The sequence below is a fragment of the Corvus brachyrhynchos genome, unplaced genomic scaffold (assembly GCF_000691975.1).
Source record: "Corvus brachyrhynchos isolate BGI_N302 unplaced genomic scaffold, ASM69197v1 scaffold14, whole genome shotgun sequence".
NCBI lineage: Eukaryota > Metazoa > Chordata > Aves > Passeriformes > Corvidae > Corvus > Corvus brachyrhynchos.
In genome coordinates this window covers 10,817,208-10,836,258 of record NW_008239110.1, presented here as the reverse complement: position 1 = coordinate 10,836,258, position 19,051 = coordinate 10,817,208, and the positions used below count along the sequence as shown (strand labels likewise).

The following is a 19,051-nucleotide window of genomic DNA, read 5'->3' as shown; positions in this document are numbered from 1 at the left end:
GGATGCCCCCGCGGGCATCGGGGGTGGCTACGGAGAACCGGCCGGCGATAAAGTTGGAGCAAAGGAAGTAGTTATGTATTTAGATACTGTATTTTATTTTAGGCGTGAATCAGAATTTTATTTTGACTAACTGGCCGAAGTTACTGGCCGTAGTTATTTCAGGAACTTAAATGTGGCATCTCTGCTAGTGAGTAATACGCCTGGAAGACTAGCGTTTGTGATGTAGCAAGCTATGCATACGGACTAAAACGATAATTAGGATGCAAAATGTGCCAGTGCAATCAACCGCACCGCATAATCTGTGATTAAAATGTTCTTATTAGCAAACCCACAACGCACCCATCCCATCCCGAGGTCGTTGCATTGAACACTTTACTTCCATGGGTGCAAATAATACAGAGGTTGAATAATTTACTTGCCTGCATGCCAGTTTCTACTTTAAAAGCAGTTGTTTTAAGAGTGTTTTGATTTTTATGTATTTAGCATATTTCAGAAAACTAGCATGTTTGCAGCGTTACCTTAAATGCCGCTGGTGAATTTAGATGATTATACCACGAAGTTTTCTTCCAACCAGCCATAAACATTTAGCTGGGATAAATGCCTTCCAGAAACTGCTAACACAGGATATCAATTCTTGTGTTTTGTGAACCGAGGAAGATGCAGATAAAATCTAGGGACTCAAGAGGAGAGTAGTAAAGATGGAGTCGGGCACTTGTCTGTGGTTCTCAGTGACAGGACAACAAGCAGCAGGCACAAATCAAAACTCGAGGAGTGCCATTTAAATGCAAGAACACTTCTTTTTCCTGTGAGAATGGTCAAACACTAGAATATGTTCTCTGGGGAGTTTGTGGAGAGTCTATACTTGGAACTGTAAAAAAAAAAAATGACTGGGAAAAGTTGTGTGTAACTTACTCTATTTAATTTGGCCATTCTACCAGGGACTGGATGATCTCTAAAAATCCTTTTGAACTTTACCTATACTATGTGGTACCCTCAATAATAATACTAAAACTGCAGCAAGAGTGTTATTTTAGAAAATGCAGGAAGACCAGCAAAATAAGAATGGCAGCACTTTTTTTTCTTTCAGCCCACCAACTGCTCTGTTATTACGTGAATGTTAAATTTTTGTAAGCAAATGTTCTTCTGTTAGCAGAACTGTCTTTTTATTTATGGTTTGGTATTTCAGTCTAAGCATTTCTTGATACATACATTACCATAGCAAATTGTGATCTGTAAGCTAAATGGGGAAAAACTTAATTGAAAGAAGGAAAATATGTCTTAAAATTTTTGCATATTTAGATACAAATTCTTAAGTGGTTAGGAGAGCAACAGCTGTGTAGAATTTCTGCCTTTAATTGGGGAATTTCAATGGCAACACAAACTTCATTACTGTGTATATGTCTTAGGGTGTATATCAATCAGGGGATGATTCTCACAAAAACCACAGGAATTGCATTAATCAAGAAACTGCATTTCTTTTTCAGACACAGGAAATGGTGAACAGCTATATGAATGTCCTATGTGTAGTCTTACCTGTACAAACATTCAGATTCTTGAAGAACACGTGGATTTACACTTAGAGGAACATAGCTTTTTAGAAGGTACATGAAAGGATACAGGCTTGATAATAATGCTTGAAAGCTTTTGCAAATATTTGCAGGTTGTAGTATAGAATCTCACACAAAATTTAAAATAGATATTTCTGTATTTAAAAGGAACTGGACCCGTGTATAGTGATGTTAACACAGTTAGGTCGTATCACTTGCCCAAGTGCTCAACTTAATTACCGTGCTAAAAGAAATCTTTGTCTATGTGTGGTTGTTAAGTAAATGAACTGCATGTTAGCCAAAAGAAAAACTTAGAGCAAAAAATGTTTAAAAGACAGCAGCATTACATATTTGTTTTTCTAGCTCTATAAAAGGTTTACATAGATGGAGTTTACAATGGCATGTTCCACTGTGATGAGTTGACAATTGATAGCTTATGAAAACTTAATTTTTTTTCTCAATCCTTTTCTGCAAATAATTTGCTGATTCGTTAGTCATAGTGTTAAAGTAAAAAATCAAAATTTATTTTATTTTATAATATAGCTAACAGAATCCTAGCAATTCCCTATTCAGTTTTCTGATTGTGAATTTTTGTCACTTCCTTTTGAGACTGCTGGCAATGGTCCTAGAAGCTAACAAGTGTGGTAGTAAAGGAACTGTGACTTCTTGCTAACAGTGAAGTGAAACACTGTAAACAAAAGCTGTCTTCTCAGTGCTAGAGGTACATGCAGTATTTGCTCCAGTAGCTGCATAAACTTTGTCCAAGTCAAGAGTCTGAGTCTTGGTAGACTCAATGCAGTCAGTCCTGTTCAGTGTTCATTGCTAATAGCTCAAAATAACGTGGGGTGCATCTCCTGAAATTAATGCCCAGTCATGTTTACATATGTCTGCTTAGAAAGGAATCTTGAAAAATTAAACAAATGATCCCTCAAAGCGTTACTAAGCTCCTGACCAAGTCCCCTCACTTTGGAATGTTACTCTGGGGTAGGCGGAAACATTAGAGATCTAGAACTGGCTCAGCGACTCCAAACTGAAGAAGATGAACGGCAGAGATCAGACGAAGAGAAGCGAGAGAGGGAAGAATTTAAAAAGCTGCAGGTACGCTATTGTTTCTAAGTGGTAAACTTGCAAACAGTTGTGCCTTTAGAAGCTGAGTATCTTGGAATTGTAATGTCCTGGAATGGCCTTACCAAATCAGACCTGTGCAAGTCACATAGTCTGTGTTGAGGTAATGGTGCAGGGGTGGGTTGGAAGCAAATTCAGTCTCATGGCAATGTTGATCCTGGCAGAGGTACTGGACATGACAGCCTTGAGCTACTTGGCTTTACTGTTTTGAGTGGTGCTGGTTCAGGATGGGGCTGGCTGCTCCCTGTGCTTGGTGTTCTGCTCTCCCAGCACACCTGCTGCCTGTGCACCACCCAGCTCTAGAGCTCTGCCTTGCAATGCAGCCTGGGGCATATTCCCTGCTAGAATGGCTGTCCTCTACCGGAATACCATCAGCTGCTCCCAGTCCTGCTTCCCTCTGTCTCCCATCTCACAGCCCTGGTAACTCACTTCCCACTGTCACTACCTCCTTGCCAGACTGCCTCTGTGCCAGTGGCTCTGCCAAAGAGGGAGGAGAGAGATGTACCTGCTCTTCCAGGTGTGGCTTTCCTAGTCCCACATTCATATTCAGGAATGAAGCTTAGTCTTCAGCTCTAAAATAATTGTAATTCTGAAGTTTTTATGTCTCACCATCTTTAAAAGGTACTGATAGTGATTTTGAGAAACTGCATGCACAAAAGACGAATTTTAAAAATGTGATTTAAATCATGCACATTCCCTCCCTAACAGAGACAGTATGGTTTGGATAATTCTGGTGGCTTCAAGCAGCAATTTCTGAGGAATATGGAAAGAGAAGTTGATAGAGGAAGGATGCAGCCCTTTGAATATCATAAGAGAAAAGCTGACATGATGGAAAGTTTGGCTTCTGGTGTAGATGATGGGAAAACAAAGACCTCAGGTAAAGATGGTGAAATTATACATCTAAAACTGTACTTTCTAGACCTAGATTGTAGTGACCAAACCAGTCTTTAACAAAACATATAAATCATTGTTTAGTATTGGTTGTGTCCTAGCTCTAAACCTTATTTTCTGGCTCAATCTATATTGTAATAGTCCTAAACTAATAAGGAAATTAAGGCTTGGTATATTTTGATCTGTATTCTAATCTGAAGGCTGGTTTTTTGTTGGTATTTTTTTTAATGTAACCTTGGAACCAAGTTGTCTGGTTAAGGGCACAAGTGCAGTATGTATCAGAAGATGCAAATGTCTTATTACAAGCTGGTTGCCCTTGACTCTATGCTTGTTTACTGATTAGCACTCATTGGTTCCTAATCCAGTGTAGCTGTTCAAATTTACAGCAGCTTTTTGTCTTGTGTTTCTGTTAATTGTTAAACTGTGTAAGCTGGTTGCAAGTAAGCACAATGTTCATCTGATTACAAAGTCCAAGAGAGGACTTCAAGGAGTGGACATCTACTTGATGCATCTTCTTTTAAATGTTTTATGGTTGGTGCAAAAACACAGGGCAGGTGGATTTCTGTGTTCCTTTCAAAAAGCTCCCTTGTCTTTACTTTCCAAGACAGTTCAAAGGTCTTTTAGCCTACTGCTAGTGGTTCTGGCTTACAAAATATCCACTTGGTTCTTGACAGGTAAAATAAAATTTCTTCTGTCAAATGGACTGCATGGAAATAACTCAAAGTTTTCATTCTTGGTAATGATTTAGATTTCAGAAAGGTTCTTAGAAAATAATTTGTGGTGACTATGGAATAATTCTCTTCACAACAACATGGCAATAAAGGGGCTTTGAGGATTTACATATATGAATTGGAGAGAGCATTCCCAAGCATATTCTTTCATGTAACAAAGGAGAGCTTGGAATATCCTGCAGGAGGATTATTTTAAAATATTTACAGTAATTCTCAAATTCAATTTTCAGTAATTTACAGTTCAATTCTCAAGAAGTGCAATTCTTTCCCCCCCCCCCTCAGCTTCTCCAAGAAAAATAATATGGGGGGAAATAAAAAATTTACATAGTATGCATAAGTATTGCCATGTTTTTAAGGAGTTGTTGTACTGGAGGTTGCAGGGGCGTAGGAACGCTTTATTGGTGACGTACTTTTTCTGTATCATTATAATAGTTCCTGTGACTATCACAGTTTATAATTTAGTCCAAGCTGTTTAATTTAAAATAATCGTTGTATAGCAATAGTTAAAAAATAGATTTAGTTTTGAAAGCTTCATAGTACATAAATTCATCAAAGTAAAGACCACTGAAATGAAATAGGTTCAGTTCTGTGACTTGGGTTCTAAATGTAGCATAGGGTCACATAGAAGTTTTAAAATAAATTGTATTAATCTATGTCTGTTCCAAGTTGGGGAGGGACTCTTCTGGTGGATTCTGTAGTTCATTTTACAGATAAACCTTTTATTTTGTCTTCCTTTAGGAGTAATTGAAGCATTGTGCAAGTACTATCAGAATGAGAGCAAAGATGTGAGACACGTGTGGCTGTCAGCAGGAGTAGATCACTTCCACTCATCTTTGGGTGACAGAGGCTGGGGTTGTGGTTATAGGAATTTCCAAATGCTCCTTTCCTCACTGTTGCAAAACAGCTTCTACAACGACTGCCTGAGAGGTATTAAACAAAATGTTTGTTCCACGTACCTTGGATGACAACCTGCTGACTGATGTTTTGCCTTTTCATTTACACAGCAAGTCTTACAAGGTCAATGGTACCTATTAAATGGTTGTTACACCACTGGAACTTAATGTGAAAGAGTCAGAGGTGAATACTGGCAAGACATGATACGGTTAAAGTTTTACCTTTGGTCTTTTTGGTGCATCTTTGTAACATCAACTGCCTCTTATAAAAGAAACTGAATATTTTTAGTTAATACACTTTCAATCCCTGTAACAACAATTCAAAAGCTTTTCTGTTCCAGGTACTACGCTAATTCCTAGTATACCAAAGATTCAGTCCATGATTGAAGATGCCTGGAGAGAAGGTTTTGATCCTCATGGGGCATCTCACTTCAACAACAGATTACATGGTTCCAAAGCATGGATAGGAGCATGTGAAATTTATTCACTGTTAACCAGTCTCAGGATAAAGTAAATATTGCTTCTTGTTGTTGTTGTTATTCTCAACAGCTGATTTAACTGCTGTACCTTTAAAGTTTAGAATTCCCAACTGTGTGATGACAAAGCCACCTTAGTGACTAAATTTAACTAATATATAAACAGATCTGATTTAATGCAGCATGAAGCTGTGTAACTACTTGTAGGTACATACAACTACTTACAGGACGTACGTAAACTGAGTAACTGTTTAGATCATTGAGACTTGATGCTGAATTATGCCACATATGTGTAAATTAAAGCATTGATTAAAAACTTGATTTCTCTAAAAGTTTCTTCTCAAGAAGAATCTGAATTTCAGTTTTCTATGGCTTTTAACTGGATTCTCTAGTGTACATGTATCACATACAAAAACATGTGACATTAATTTTTGCAAGTTTCACAAGTTCTTGTTAGATTGAATAGAGTAGTATTTACTTTGTTATGTAATAAATTTTCCAGTTGGGGACAGTACACGTTATGTTGCTTTGTAATTATGTGTCCCCTCCTCCTGTATTAAAAAGTAAAAAAGTAGTAGGGACCACTTGGTGCAGGAGGAAGGGACCCAGAGGTGAAAAAATTGATTTAACAAGCAACCTGCTTGAAATTATATTGTTGTTTTCATTCTCAATGTTTTGCAGGTGCCAAATCATTGACTTTCACAAACCCACTGGCCCTATGGGTACACACCCTCGTTTGTTCGAGTGGATTTTGCATTACTATTCTACAGATAATGAAGGTGGTGCAAAGGTGGTGTGTACTTCCAAGCCACCTATCTACTTGCAACATCAAGGTCAGTGTCACAATATGCTGGTTTCTTAGTATTCTCTATCCCTCTTTATACGTACTGCAGTTCAGAGCACCATTTTTTAGTTCTTCATTGAATTGAAGGCATGACTTTATTTCCTGTAGTTTTCCTATTTAGTAAGAGCAACATTAAAGTTTGTGTTTTTGTTGGATGGAAGAGCTGAATGTGATTGGGATCTCAGCTTTTTGACATGTACTCTTATAACTATCTTCTTAAAATTTGAGTAATGCCTTCCTTGATCTGAAAATCAGTCGTATGTTATAAGGAAGTAAATGGGATTTATGTGTTTTTAAAGTACTGAAACTTTGTTTTGGTATTAGGTCATAGTCGTACTGTTGTTGGAATAGAAGAGAAGAAGAACAAAAGCTTATGTTTGCTACTGTTTGACCCGGGATGTTCTTCCCAAGAAATGCAGAAACTGCTGAAACAAAACAGTGATGGAACTGGTCTCAAACTACTTCGGAAATTTGTGGGTAGCCTAAAAGAAAAGCAATACCAGATAGTGGCTGTAGATGGGGTGCTCTCTTTGGAAGAGAAAGCTGTAAGTATCTCAGAGAACAGTTTGTGTTTGTGAAAATTTAAGACCATCTGCATCTCTTCTTTGAATGCATATGCATATATGGTTGCATGGTGGATTTTTTGCATCTCTTCACTTTCCTTGTTCTCTTTCTCTCCTGCTTTCTGCTTATATAATCCCAGGATATCAAAACCAAAAACATTTTGCTTATAAATGGATGCCACCTTGATACAACAGACAAAGATTCTAAGTCTTGTATGAAGCTTTCAGCTGTTTGCAGGTGTAAATTAGGCTTTTTTAAACTTCTCATTTTTTTACAAGGTATTCTCCTAAATAACTGACTGTGAGCATGTATGTTATTTACAAACACTCATAGTGCAAAATTATGTTCAGAGGTTTGAGCTGTTGAAATTTTTATAAACCTTATCCATGTGTTTGACTTGGGCATTTTACCTTTTTTAAGACCTTAGAAGTTTTCAGCTGAGTGCCAGATATGGTTTTTGTTTCTGAAGCTTTTTTCTTTCCTACACTAACAAATTGATTCTGAGGACCCATGTTCCAATTCTGTGGTGTCTTATCAACACTGTTCAGCATGTTCAAGCTTCAGGACACACTTTTATTTAGACTATGAAATAACTGGCAACTGAATCACTAGCTCAGCTATATTTAATGTGTATGTTGAAATGAGGTATTGTATGAAGTGTTTTCTGGTCCTGAACATGTCAGAAATATCAGTGAAACATGGGCATTCTCTCCTCCTACTGGAAAAAGCCTTAAAATTCAGGAGTCAGTGTTGTTTGGGATTTCACGGGGGTGGGTGGTGTTCAATTTTTTTTTGTTTGCCACTTTATTTTTTTTCTTTTCAAAGATTTGATTTATATTTATAAATACCACTTGTTTAGTGTTGTCTTGGAAGCTCCCATTTAATTAAGATGAAATGTAACCCCTTATACTCGTTAAGATTGCTAAACTACTAATTTGGAAGAAGCTCTTTAAAGTGCCGGTTTCGTTAATTAAAGTACTTTTCCTCTCTCCCCACCTGTTTTTAGGCTCGCTGCCGTGCTTCTCAGGTCTTAACATCAGAGAAGATACCTTAAAGGATACCTTTGTAACCTGCTTTTGGAACTTGCTGGGTGCAAAACATTAAACTGCTGGACTGTGGACCCTAACTCAACAATTTTTAGACTTACTTAAACTATGTCCCCAAAAATGCTTGGGAGCTCTGAGGAAGGACAACACTGGAGTAAACCTGTAGTTTTTGTGTTCAGTCAAAACTCTGGCATCCTGATACAATTGTAACTCTGAAGTATTGTGTTCCTTGTCTTACTAGAAAATGTGTTATTTTCTTAGTTGCTTAAATTAGCAACACCTACTGTCTTGTAGCAAGTTATGCACTGTTGTCAGTGAGCAGTGGATAAAGATACTATGGAGCTACTTAATTGGAGTTCCTGGTCATGGTTTACCTCTGTGTGTTTGTGCTGCCACTGTGACCAGTCTTCTGTTTCTTCACAATTCAGTGTGTTCCACCAGGGATTAGTTTACTAGTGAACTTCTTGTCAGTTAGCTGGCTTCTCTAGATGTATCACTTTTAAACATGAACACGTGTGCTTAGGAGGTGGATCAGTGTTGGCATTGGCTAAGAGCTCTAAGAAAGCGGTGTCCAGAATAGAGCGTGTGTGCTTTAGGTGGTGTGCAAGACAATCCTTTGGGGTAGAGGAAGAAAATATTCCTTTTGTACCATGAATGAATAAAATTAATATATTTTTTAAAAGTGTTTATTCCATCTTCATCCTTTTTAAAAAATTTCTACTTTTTGTATGTTTTATAATGTATATCCCAAAAGGACATTCGGACTGCCTTTTGACTAGTGGCTCTGTTGTGCAGGGTTAATGCCATTTAAGAGACTGGAGCTGTCTGCTGAAACAAGTATCTTGGGCGTTTGAGGCACTTTACTGTACCTAGAACGTGCTGCTCTAGTTGAATATAAGAGCCCTGCCCCTCCAGGAGGGTAGCTGGAGGCTGGGAGGGATGGTGGAGAGTGTTGCAGGTAGCACAGGCTATCTTTGCTTTAGCAGCTGTATCATGCCAGAGCATCCAGTTATTGTAACTGGAGCTTAGATACATCCCTTTCATTTAGACTCTTCTATGCTGACACCTAAATACAAGTGTAAGAGCCTTACCAGTAACCTGTTTCTCTCATGTTTAATGTGCTCTGGCAATAAGAACTTGTAGTTTCTGGAAGTAGTGAAGCACATGGACATGTAAAGATATTACAACCCATAAATCACTGATTTATTTTTTTTTTGAAGTATGCATGAAATTAAATAGTTATGCAAATACTTTCAGCAGGTATGTAGAAGCCTTTGAGCTGTGAAAGGTTTAAATACTTTAGGACACTAGAGGGGCTCAGACTGGGGTCAGAGTTCCTGGGAATTGGGGGACTATCAGCTCCCTTATTAGCCCTGGTCTGTAATGCATGTGAAATAGATGGAAGGAAAGAAAAGATGATATGCCAATAATGCAATCATAATTTGGATGTAAAATCCTAGGCTTTGCAGCATGCTTGAAATTTTACCCACAGCATCTTCATGTGGTAGGCACCATCCTCTGAATTTTAACAGAGCTCAGGCACCAACTATTCAAAACAGCCAGCATGTTCAAAACTAAATTCACTCTGGTCATGGTGCAGCGTTGCAACTCACTCTTGCCTCCCTCCGTGCCTTACAGTGCATGCATTGGACTGAGGCAGTTAAGAACAATATACCAGGAAGATTGTCAGCACCAGGATTTTAAATTACTGTAATTCTGTAAAAGTTTATGAATGAGATTTTATTCAATTATTAAGAATTAGTTTTCAGTCTAATCCAAAGTACATATGCAAATTTAAATACCCCACCTAAATTTTTTCCACCAAAAAAACCCTTCTCTCTGTTCACTTCAGCAAAGTAACACACACATAGAGCCAAGCTTACTTTCAGTCAAATTCCCTTTTATTTCACAGATGTTAACTGCTAACAAAGCTAAAACAAATCTCCAGTTCAGATTGAATCACTAAAACTTCTTCCAAATACCTGGAGGAACAGACTTTATGCAATTTTTTGTCACTTCAACCCTTATTATTTCCTCTGCTTTGAACTATAACAGCAAAAACACATTTTCATGTTTTAACTTGTTTTACATAATTTTAACATTTTTTAAGCTTTCTCTGCATGAAAACCAATAAATATGTTAGTGTGAAAACAGACTAGAAAATTTCATTATTCTAGCAATAAAATTCATGAGAAACTTTCATTTGTATGTAGATGACTTATCAGTGATCTGCTTGGAAAATTTTCTGCTTACCACATTTGCACAGACTACACAGCATTCTTGGATTCAGTCCAAATTTAAAGAGATCCAATTCACTCGTTTTATGAAAAAGCGCCAGTTTTAAACATAGCTAGAAATGGAAAGCAGCCTTAGGAATTAAATGGGGTTTTATGCAGCTGAGTAAGACATACCAGAAATAAATAAAGTTCAGTGCTGAAGAGCATTTTAAAGTATCCTAGCAATTACACAGGCAGCTGGATGTAGTAACTATGAAGCTTTCAATCCAACTCTATCTTTGGAAAAGACACTATTTAATATCACATTAGCTCGTTACATTTTTAATGTATTTGGTAACTGCTGGAGCACAGATCCTGCTTATTGCTTTGAAACATACAACATTATCATTGAGACCTAGATGCTTATCTAGAGTTCTTAGTAGCCAAAATTAAAAAGATCAAAGGGAGGACAGTAGGAACAAAGGCACATGGTTAATTTATAAAAGTATTTACAGGGTACTTGAACGCTTATTTCTATCTACTAGAAATTCATTCATCTTGAATAAAAAAAAAAGAAAAAAAACAGGTTAAAGGAGTTCATCCTAAACAGATATTCTCAAGCAGCATGAGCAGAGAAACTTACACACCATTAACTTATTTCAGTAATTAAACTTCTCATTTTGAATATGGAATTTTCAAATACTAAAATTAATAAATGTGTTATTCCTCTAAGCAATGTGACACTTTAGTGCAACCCTCTTCAAAGACTGAAGCTGGCACAGTTAAGGCAGTCTACTAACAGTGTTTAAAATTCAGCACACAGTGTTTAATCATTGAGGTGCCCGTCTCTATTTGGAAAGCTGTCTCTTGACACCATCATCCTTCCAGCGCTGCAGTTTCAAACACAGCATGTTTAAACATCGCAGTTCTTGCAGTGTTTGGGCTTTTTGGAGGTGGTAAGGGAGGAGTCTTAACATCTGTTAGCTCCAGAAGCAACTCTGCAGGATGGGTAACATCCCCAAGTTGATGTGTAGCTTTACTGCATTCTGTGCTAACCTTCACAGGCTGCCAACAAGATGCTTCCAAAACTACACCAGTTACATTCAAACCTATAAAGCACTCTATAAACCCTGGTGCTGTAATGTGCACTCCACTCATAGTGTTTCCACACAGTCTGCTGCCAAAAGCAAACTGATCTTCCTAGGATGGGTTTTGATTTTTCGTAGAAGTTCATTGATGCAGACATTCAAAAAAACCCAAACCCTCGCTGAACGAATCAACCGAACTTCAAGAGGACTTAACACTGGTATTTTTCCCCTACTGACTTGAACTTGCCATTTTGAAAATATTATTCATGACTATGGCAAAAAATTTTACTCTAATTGTATAGAAATGGTTTCCATTAAACTTTAATAAGGCTATCCAACAAAGGTGACTAGTGCTGTCTATCTACAGCTGATAAATTGGGGCACCAGAACTGACCTGAATTATTAAAAAATTCCACAGGAGGAAGAAACAAAAATAAGTAACTGCATAGTATGTGATCCCTTTTATTCACCAAAGCTGCCCATGTTTATCCCAGGTGGAAGACAGCAGAACAGCTGCTCAGCATTCAGATGCAGGTGTGTTTAGTGCTTGCTGTAACATCTTTCCATCTTGCATGTTGCCGCATCTCTTCAAAGGACAATTACAGAAGTGGGAAGGAAAAAAATGAGAGAAAATAGAAAAGTGTTTGCAGACAGATCAACATTTCTCAAATTTTTCATTTGAAATATTAAAGTAAATTTATTTATAGTGAAAGTCATCAGAAGACCATTCTCCTGGATTTAAAATATTTTGGTTTTTTCTTTGGAAAAAAAAAATTAAGAAAAAAGAAAAACAATACACATTACTAAAACCACAGATGCTGTGGCTTTCCTGCCTGCCCCTCTCTCCTTATGTATGTCCATACTGATGACAGAATCAGTTCAAGTAAGTCTAATCACTATCTAAATTAACAGGGTTGTAATCAGGGTCATCCTCTTCATCCTCCAATTCTAAATCATCCATTTCTTGGAATAAAGATTCATCAACCTCCACATTGTTTCCAGCTGTAAGGAACAGAAAGATACTTTATTTTCATGCAACAAGGAAAACAGTAACAACAACAAAACACACAAGACTTTTTCATACTAGTTCTTCAATGTAGGTGGTTGCTACCTTACTTGGTTTTTTATACATCAGATATGGAAAAGTAAATGCCACATTTCATCTTTTCACAGCTAAAGTGAAGTTTTTTTTTCCCTTGCATCAAAACCTAATCAAGAGAAATGTTGTGCAGGAATTCACTGGGAACACAAAATTAACATTGACATTTACCAGAAGCAGAGATCCTTTGTCCCCAGGACAGTCGAAGTAGGAGCTCAGGACCTCACAGCTGGAATAATTACTGCTATCCCAGTGAGATAAATGCACAGGGTTCATAAAAAATCCCTTACACGCCATATGCTGACATACACACATTTGATTTCAGATTTTAATTTTACAAGCAAGATGAAGCTTTGCCTTCTTTCTCATTTTCTTCTGAAAGATGCTGGTGACCCAAGGATAAAACTTGAGGACTCCTACTATTTTATTTTTATTTATCAACAGTGACATCTTCTGGCCACCAAATAAAGGTTCTACGATTTCACTGGATTTCAAAGCACCTTTACAAGATAATGCCATTATCCTCTGAAAAACAGTAGTACATGCTACTGTAATATCAAAATAATGTTAGTAACCTGCTGTATCTATGATAGAATGCAGCCAGCAATAAGAATGGGAGTTTTTGTTCACCAGTAGCAACAGGATTACAAATTAATGTATTAATCCTGAATCATTTGGGCACAGAGCCCAGGTAGACATCTGTTCCTCCCTTGAGGCAGGCAAATGTACCATCAACAAACCATCTTCACTTTAGGTATTTTGGAGGAAGACAAGACTAAATTATTCCCTGTAAAAGAAACTAAACTTCCCCATTACTACCATTTCAAGTTCATACTCACTGACATTCATAAACTTTTTTTAAAATTGTTACTTGCAGAGAAGAATCTTGACTCTCTTTCACCTGTATTTTGTGCTACCATCATGCAGCTGCATTAAAGAACTCTCTTACCTCAAAACTCAGATATTTTAAACTAGGGTACTAAAAAGCAGTACAGCAAATTAAATAGGTATATTACTGTAAGTAGTTTTATATGCTTTATCTACAACTGGTTTTCCAAGTTTAACATTTTTCTGGCACAGGCTTACAAAATTTCCATCTGGCACCAGGTCAGTATTTTAGGTAAGGTAACAGGAACATATGCACAAACCAGGAAGAAGAACTGGGTTGCACAGAAGCAAATAGCATTTATTTTGACCTGCAAGATGTTTACTATTGGTGTTGAGGTTCAGAGAGAAGGTGACAGAACTTTAAGACCTGTGCTTGAAATCTGGGGTGAGAAGGCTGGCTATTAGAAAAAAAAGAAAAAAACAAAAATCAGGGTTGTGTTGGGGTTTTTTGTTTTGTTTTTGCTTTTCTTTTTTTGGTTTTCTTCCAGTCCATTCATTTGAATAGAAGCAATGGAAATAAGATCAACTCAACCACAAGGCTGCTAATAAATACACTTTATCATCTTGAAAAGGTTTTGTTTTTGAGAAAAGTTAAAATCACTTCTGGTCACTCTGCAAAACAGTACTTCTCAGAAAGTTCTTCCAATGTAAAAGTGATTCTGATGTAAGATGTTAAGTCAGAAAATTTTGCTTAGGAATTTTGACCTATTTTAAGCCACTGCCTTTCATTTGTGGAATAAAATAAAAATTTACCTTCCTCCAAGAACTGGATGTCAGAGGTGTCAAGGTTGTGATCCATTTCAAACAGCTGTTTACCTAGAAATAAAATAAAAAATAATACATAAGCAAGTACAGCTCTGAAACAATGATCAACCTAAGGCAACAAGAGTCAGCACATGTATTTTAGTCTTCTCAAATTAACCAATTCTAGCAGTCTTTTTTTTTTTAACTGCTCATTTCTGTAAGCTCCCCATTCTGTTTTTTTTTTTTTTAAAATTCAGCCAGGATTCATCCAAGCCAACAAGTTTCCTCCTCTTACATGTGAAATGGGTCACTGTAATGTTATTAAGACTTTAACAATGGGGGGGTCAGAAAAATTTACACCCCACAGCCTGTGTTCAGTCCTTATTGCTTTAGTCTTCATCTTGCATTCCACAAGAAATCCTCTGTGGGAACTGGGAAAGGAATTAGCTCCTTCACATTCTCCATATATTGTCCCATTCAAAAAGCAACTTGGATCTACACGCAAATCACCAGCTCCTACACACACACACACAGAGAGCAGTGAAGGCAACATCACGGAAGACGGAAGACAAAGTGAAGCCTTTCTGACTGGGAGGGACAGGAAGAAAAGCTCAAGACTCTTTCCACATAAATCACCTGTCTTCCATCTACATTTGCATTGCTTATGTAAGCGTCCACAAACAAGACTGGTTGGAGTCCAAGGTAATCCTGGAATTACACTAATAACATCCAAGAATAAGCCTGGTTTTGGTTTTGGAAAGGGAAGCTTCTATAGACTACATCTGTATAGAGGAAAACAGACACCACATACTAACAATACTTTAAAGAACAGAAAAACCAGAAGCCTGATTTCTGTTACCTTATCATTGCAGATTCCCAAATGCATGCCCTTCAGAGAGGAATGAAGCATGTCCCCTGTCCTGTACAGCTTTTTATGAAACTTAATGCCATTAAAATTTCCATCTCTGCCAAATTTCATCAAAACTAGCCAGAAGTGAGAAGAAAACAGAACAGTGATGCACCATGACCACACTGGTTATGTTTTTTCCAGGTAATCAAGTTAAAAAGTAGATCCAGCATCACAGGAGAACCAATTCAAAGCTAAGCCATGCAGACTATGGAGCAGGATGCCAAGACCTATCATCTGTGTAAAAATTACTCGTCATTATCGTCTGGTACCACTGCAGACACTTCATGACCAGTGTTAAAACATACCACTTAGCTTATTTTTGCCTGCCTGTTCTTCTTCTTTCATCTTTTTCCGTTTTATTTCTAGGAGCTCTGCATCAAACTTGGCTTTCCAATTAAGGAAATTCTCAATGGTAACAGGAGTGCCATGAAAACGTTGCTAAAAGAACAGAAAACAAGGCTGTAAACACAACTTGCAAAGCTACAGGTGAAGATGAGCATTCTCTTAATTATTTAAATTACAACAGTCCAGAAGCACTGCTTGCTGTGAAGTATGCTGAGAAATTAATCCTAATCCTGAGAATATACAAAGAACACATTCTTAAGGTTTTTGCCATGGGACTCTCCCTTCAGGGAACTATTCTGAGGTGTAAACTCTCATGGAAGAACCCTGCGTACTCCTTTTGGACCCAAAGTGCAGTAGTTCACAGCTCCCCACTAATACAGGTTTTATCAATAAGTAGGCAGCACTTCTTATCAACCCTTAAGTGCAATCTACACTGAAATACTGCCCATTAAAATACATTAACCCTTTTACCTTGTTGAAACATGAAAAAAAGGATTATTTTTTCTCAGATTTTTTTTGCCATTTTCAGAAATACAGAACCTTCCAAGTCCCATCACCCTCCACCTATTTCTCAGGAAGTGAGTGAAGACTCATTAGTTGGCCTTATCACAGCACAATCCACAAATGGTAAAACTATTCTACAGGAGGGCAGACCAGTCTTGAAGACTGGTCCCACTGCTTCCACCCTATCCACTCAGTCTACCAAGGAACACAGTCTTCCTCAAACCATGGAGGCCGTGTGCAGTATGACATATTCCAGCCTTTTTTGCTCCCCATTCCTTTCTGCCAACAAAAAACTGTCTACAGCAAATCTGATTTTGTGTAGGAAAAATCCCTGCCTTAGGATGTAATGCTAGAGGGGACTGTGAACATGCAGTTAGACTCTAAAAAGACTGCTTTAGAAAAAAGGAAAAAAATAACTTAAATGCATTAAACAATCTTCTTAAGTTTCAATTATATAATCTTTGGCATAGCTGTTCCTTTCTCACTGCAGCTACGAACTGCTACTTCATCAAGTCAACGCATTTTAAAGAAGCGGAGAGTCTTTTTTAGTTGAAAACATTATTTTACATACTTTCTCTTCTTCTTCTGCCTCTCTTTCTTTCTGTTTCTTCTCCTCTTCTCTTCGTGTTTTTATTTGATCCACTATTTCATTTAATTTCTCCTGTACTGCTGAGACTAGAGTGAAGATCATTACCATTCCTAAATTTTCTTCTGCCTACAACACAAAGAAGGCAACTTTAAACACAAGAACTTCAAACCTTCAGCAACCAAATGCATAAATACGTTTAGAAAGCAGGATATTGTGCAAATGCAGAGGCACAGCTGACACACTGCACCAGTCACAAAAGCTCACTGTAAAATTCAAATTCAGCTGGCCAGTTAATCCAGTTAGTTATTCCCAAGTGGGTGTGCAGCAAAACACAAAGACGAACGTCTGTGTTCAGGTTATCAGCACATTACAGACATCTTCTGAAAGGCTTTCTCATGAACAAAACAAAACCTACAGTAGAAACACAACTCTAAAATTTGAATATCATAAATCCTAAGAGACAAGTCACTCAGAACCTTTCTTCTCCTGAAGTAGTTTATTCCTTAATAATATTACATGCTCCTTTTAAGTGAGTTTCCCAGGAAAACCAAAAAAACATCAGCTGATGGAAGGAAGGTTATATGAAGTAAACTGAAAATGAAAAAATGCCCACTGAACATATTATGGGAATTTCAAGGCAGTGAGGACTTGTCAGGAATTCCTGAAACCAAAGAAGTGCTTCCTTCTTTCCTTCACAATGCACTCTCATTGATGCCAAAGGCTGATGAGATCCACCCCACCCCCCAAACAGTTATGTTATTAAAAAGAATCAATGTGACATTTTTTAATATTTCCAAACAAAACTGACGTGGCTTATTTTCATAAATATATATGAAATATATATACACTGAAACAAATTCACCTTAAGCTAGAAGTGGAAAAGAGGGGAAGCCCTAGTGCACTTCCATTTCATTATTCTATGTTACTGCATACACTGAATTAGCCCTATATCTTACCTCATTAACATAATCTACCACAATAATGTCATTCACCAAACTCAAACCTCAAAGTCAGTCCCTATGGTACGGAACAGGTTTCAGGTCAGTAGCAGACACCTCAGAGAACAACTGATTTGAGAGAGAAATTCCAGCCAAAGCGCAAAGTGGTATCAAGCTGTACGAAGATATTCCATTTTCCTTACCTGCTGCTCTAGCAGTTTTATTATGTCCATGACATCATTATCGTCAAGATTCTCCTGTGAGACAATTTCATACAGTGGAGTTTCATCAGGGTATTTTTCTCTATAGGTAAATTTAAGGGTTGTTTGGACAGCTACAAGATAAAAAACCACATATTCTTATGGTGATAACTGTATAACTTTAATTGTGTATTTTTCTACTGCATCAACAGCCTAAAGATTGTAGAATATAAAATATTCTTGCCTTTAAGGAACAGTCTTCTTACACAGATGTTAAAACAATATGAACAGATTTAAACATAACCCAAGAGTTCAAAGAAATTAAGACGATGAAGTTTACACTTGCACAAGCTATTAAAACCTACTCATGTCTGAAAGGTCTTTAGTAAGACTGAAAAACCTTCTGCTGTATGACGGGTACTACAGCAGTAATCTCTCTCCCTCATATTCTACTCAAAGCTGGAAAACAGGGAAGAGTCCTAACAACAGAACTAGAGAAAATCTCAGCATATTAACACTTCAAATTCTGTGTACCTCGTTGGAGTATCAACCTCCGTGTTGGGTTCCAGGGCTCCACACTGTGGACACAGACACTATGTCCAGTAGAAGTTATTAAGGAGAGAACTGCCTAAGAAAAATGCATTCAATCTGAAGCTGCCCAGAGCCAGGGTAACATGGAAACAGGGCAAAAAAGAATCAAGTTCTTTTACACATCCTCCCAGAACACCAGGGAGAAGCTTTCCTTTAGTTCCAGACTCACTGTTCTCAGCAGCACAGCAGTCTCTTCAACACAGACACCTGCTCTAAGCAGGACTTACTCCTTTAAAACGAAACAAGACAGTGCCAGTTTATTCCTTCTGTTATAGTATCCAGAATAGCAGCTTTTGAACTTGCTTGGAGCAAGGCTTGCTTACAATGTGCCCACGCAATTGTTGGTACTTAACAAATACACAGGGACTTGGGACCCACAGCCTTCTGCTCTGGAACTGTTCCTTAAGAGCTGCACAATCACAGCACACAGACTCAACTCTCCCACGTGGCTGGCACAGTTGCCAGAAAAAAAATTCCCCCACAACATATCTGTAAGCCACTACAAGGATGATGACAACCCATACTTTTTGAAGCTATGCTACAAAGCCTTTGCGATTCAGCAGAAAGCAGTCCTATAGTGAGAGAGCGTAACATTTCTGCAAACTGAACAAGGATCACCCAAATCCTTGAACTGTATTTGTTAAGGAATGTTTGCTGTATCAGGCCCCTACAAGGGTTTAAGTGGAGGCATACGTAGCTGTTGCTGTTAGAATTAGGTTTGAACATATACAGAAGTTTCTGAGTAAGACCTGACCAACTTACTTTCATCATTTTCTCCAGCTTCAGATGTCACAGTGATTGTGAAAGTTGTTGGCTTTTCCG

At 37.7% G+C, this 19,051-nt stretch overlaps 2 protein-coding genes across 2 annotated transcripts; one reads left to right on the top strand and one right to left on the bottom strand.

The window, feature by feature from the left end:
- Positions 1-11: 11 nt before the first annotated feature.
- Positions 12-11,408, top strand: ZUFSP (zinc finger with UFM1 specific peptidase domain). Its single transcript, XM_017739630.1, has 8 exons — positions 12-1,601; positions 2,536-2,645; positions 3,381-3,549; positions 5,033-5,221; positions 5,529-5,697; positions 6,345-6,496; positions 6,832-7,052; positions 8,078-11,408. The coding sequence occupies exons 1-8, from the start codon at positions 1,520-1,522 to the stop codon at positions 8,123-8,125; spliced, it is 1,140 nt and encodes a 379-aa protein (XP_017595119.1). The 5' UTR covers positions 12-1,519; the 3' UTR covers positions 8,126-11,408.
- Positions 10,001-19,046, bottom strand: RWDD1 (RWD domain containing 1; the record flags this gene model as incomplete). Its single annotated transcript, XM_008637789.2, has 6 exons — positions 10,001-12,423; positions 14,162-14,224; positions 15,368-15,500; positions 16,483-16,626; positions 17,642-17,772; positions 18,992-19,046. Coding segments are annotated over 6 exons (639 nt in total), but the record flags the coding sequence as incomplete, so codon positions are not given.
- Between the last annotated feature and the right edge of the window lie 5 nt (positions 19,047-19,051).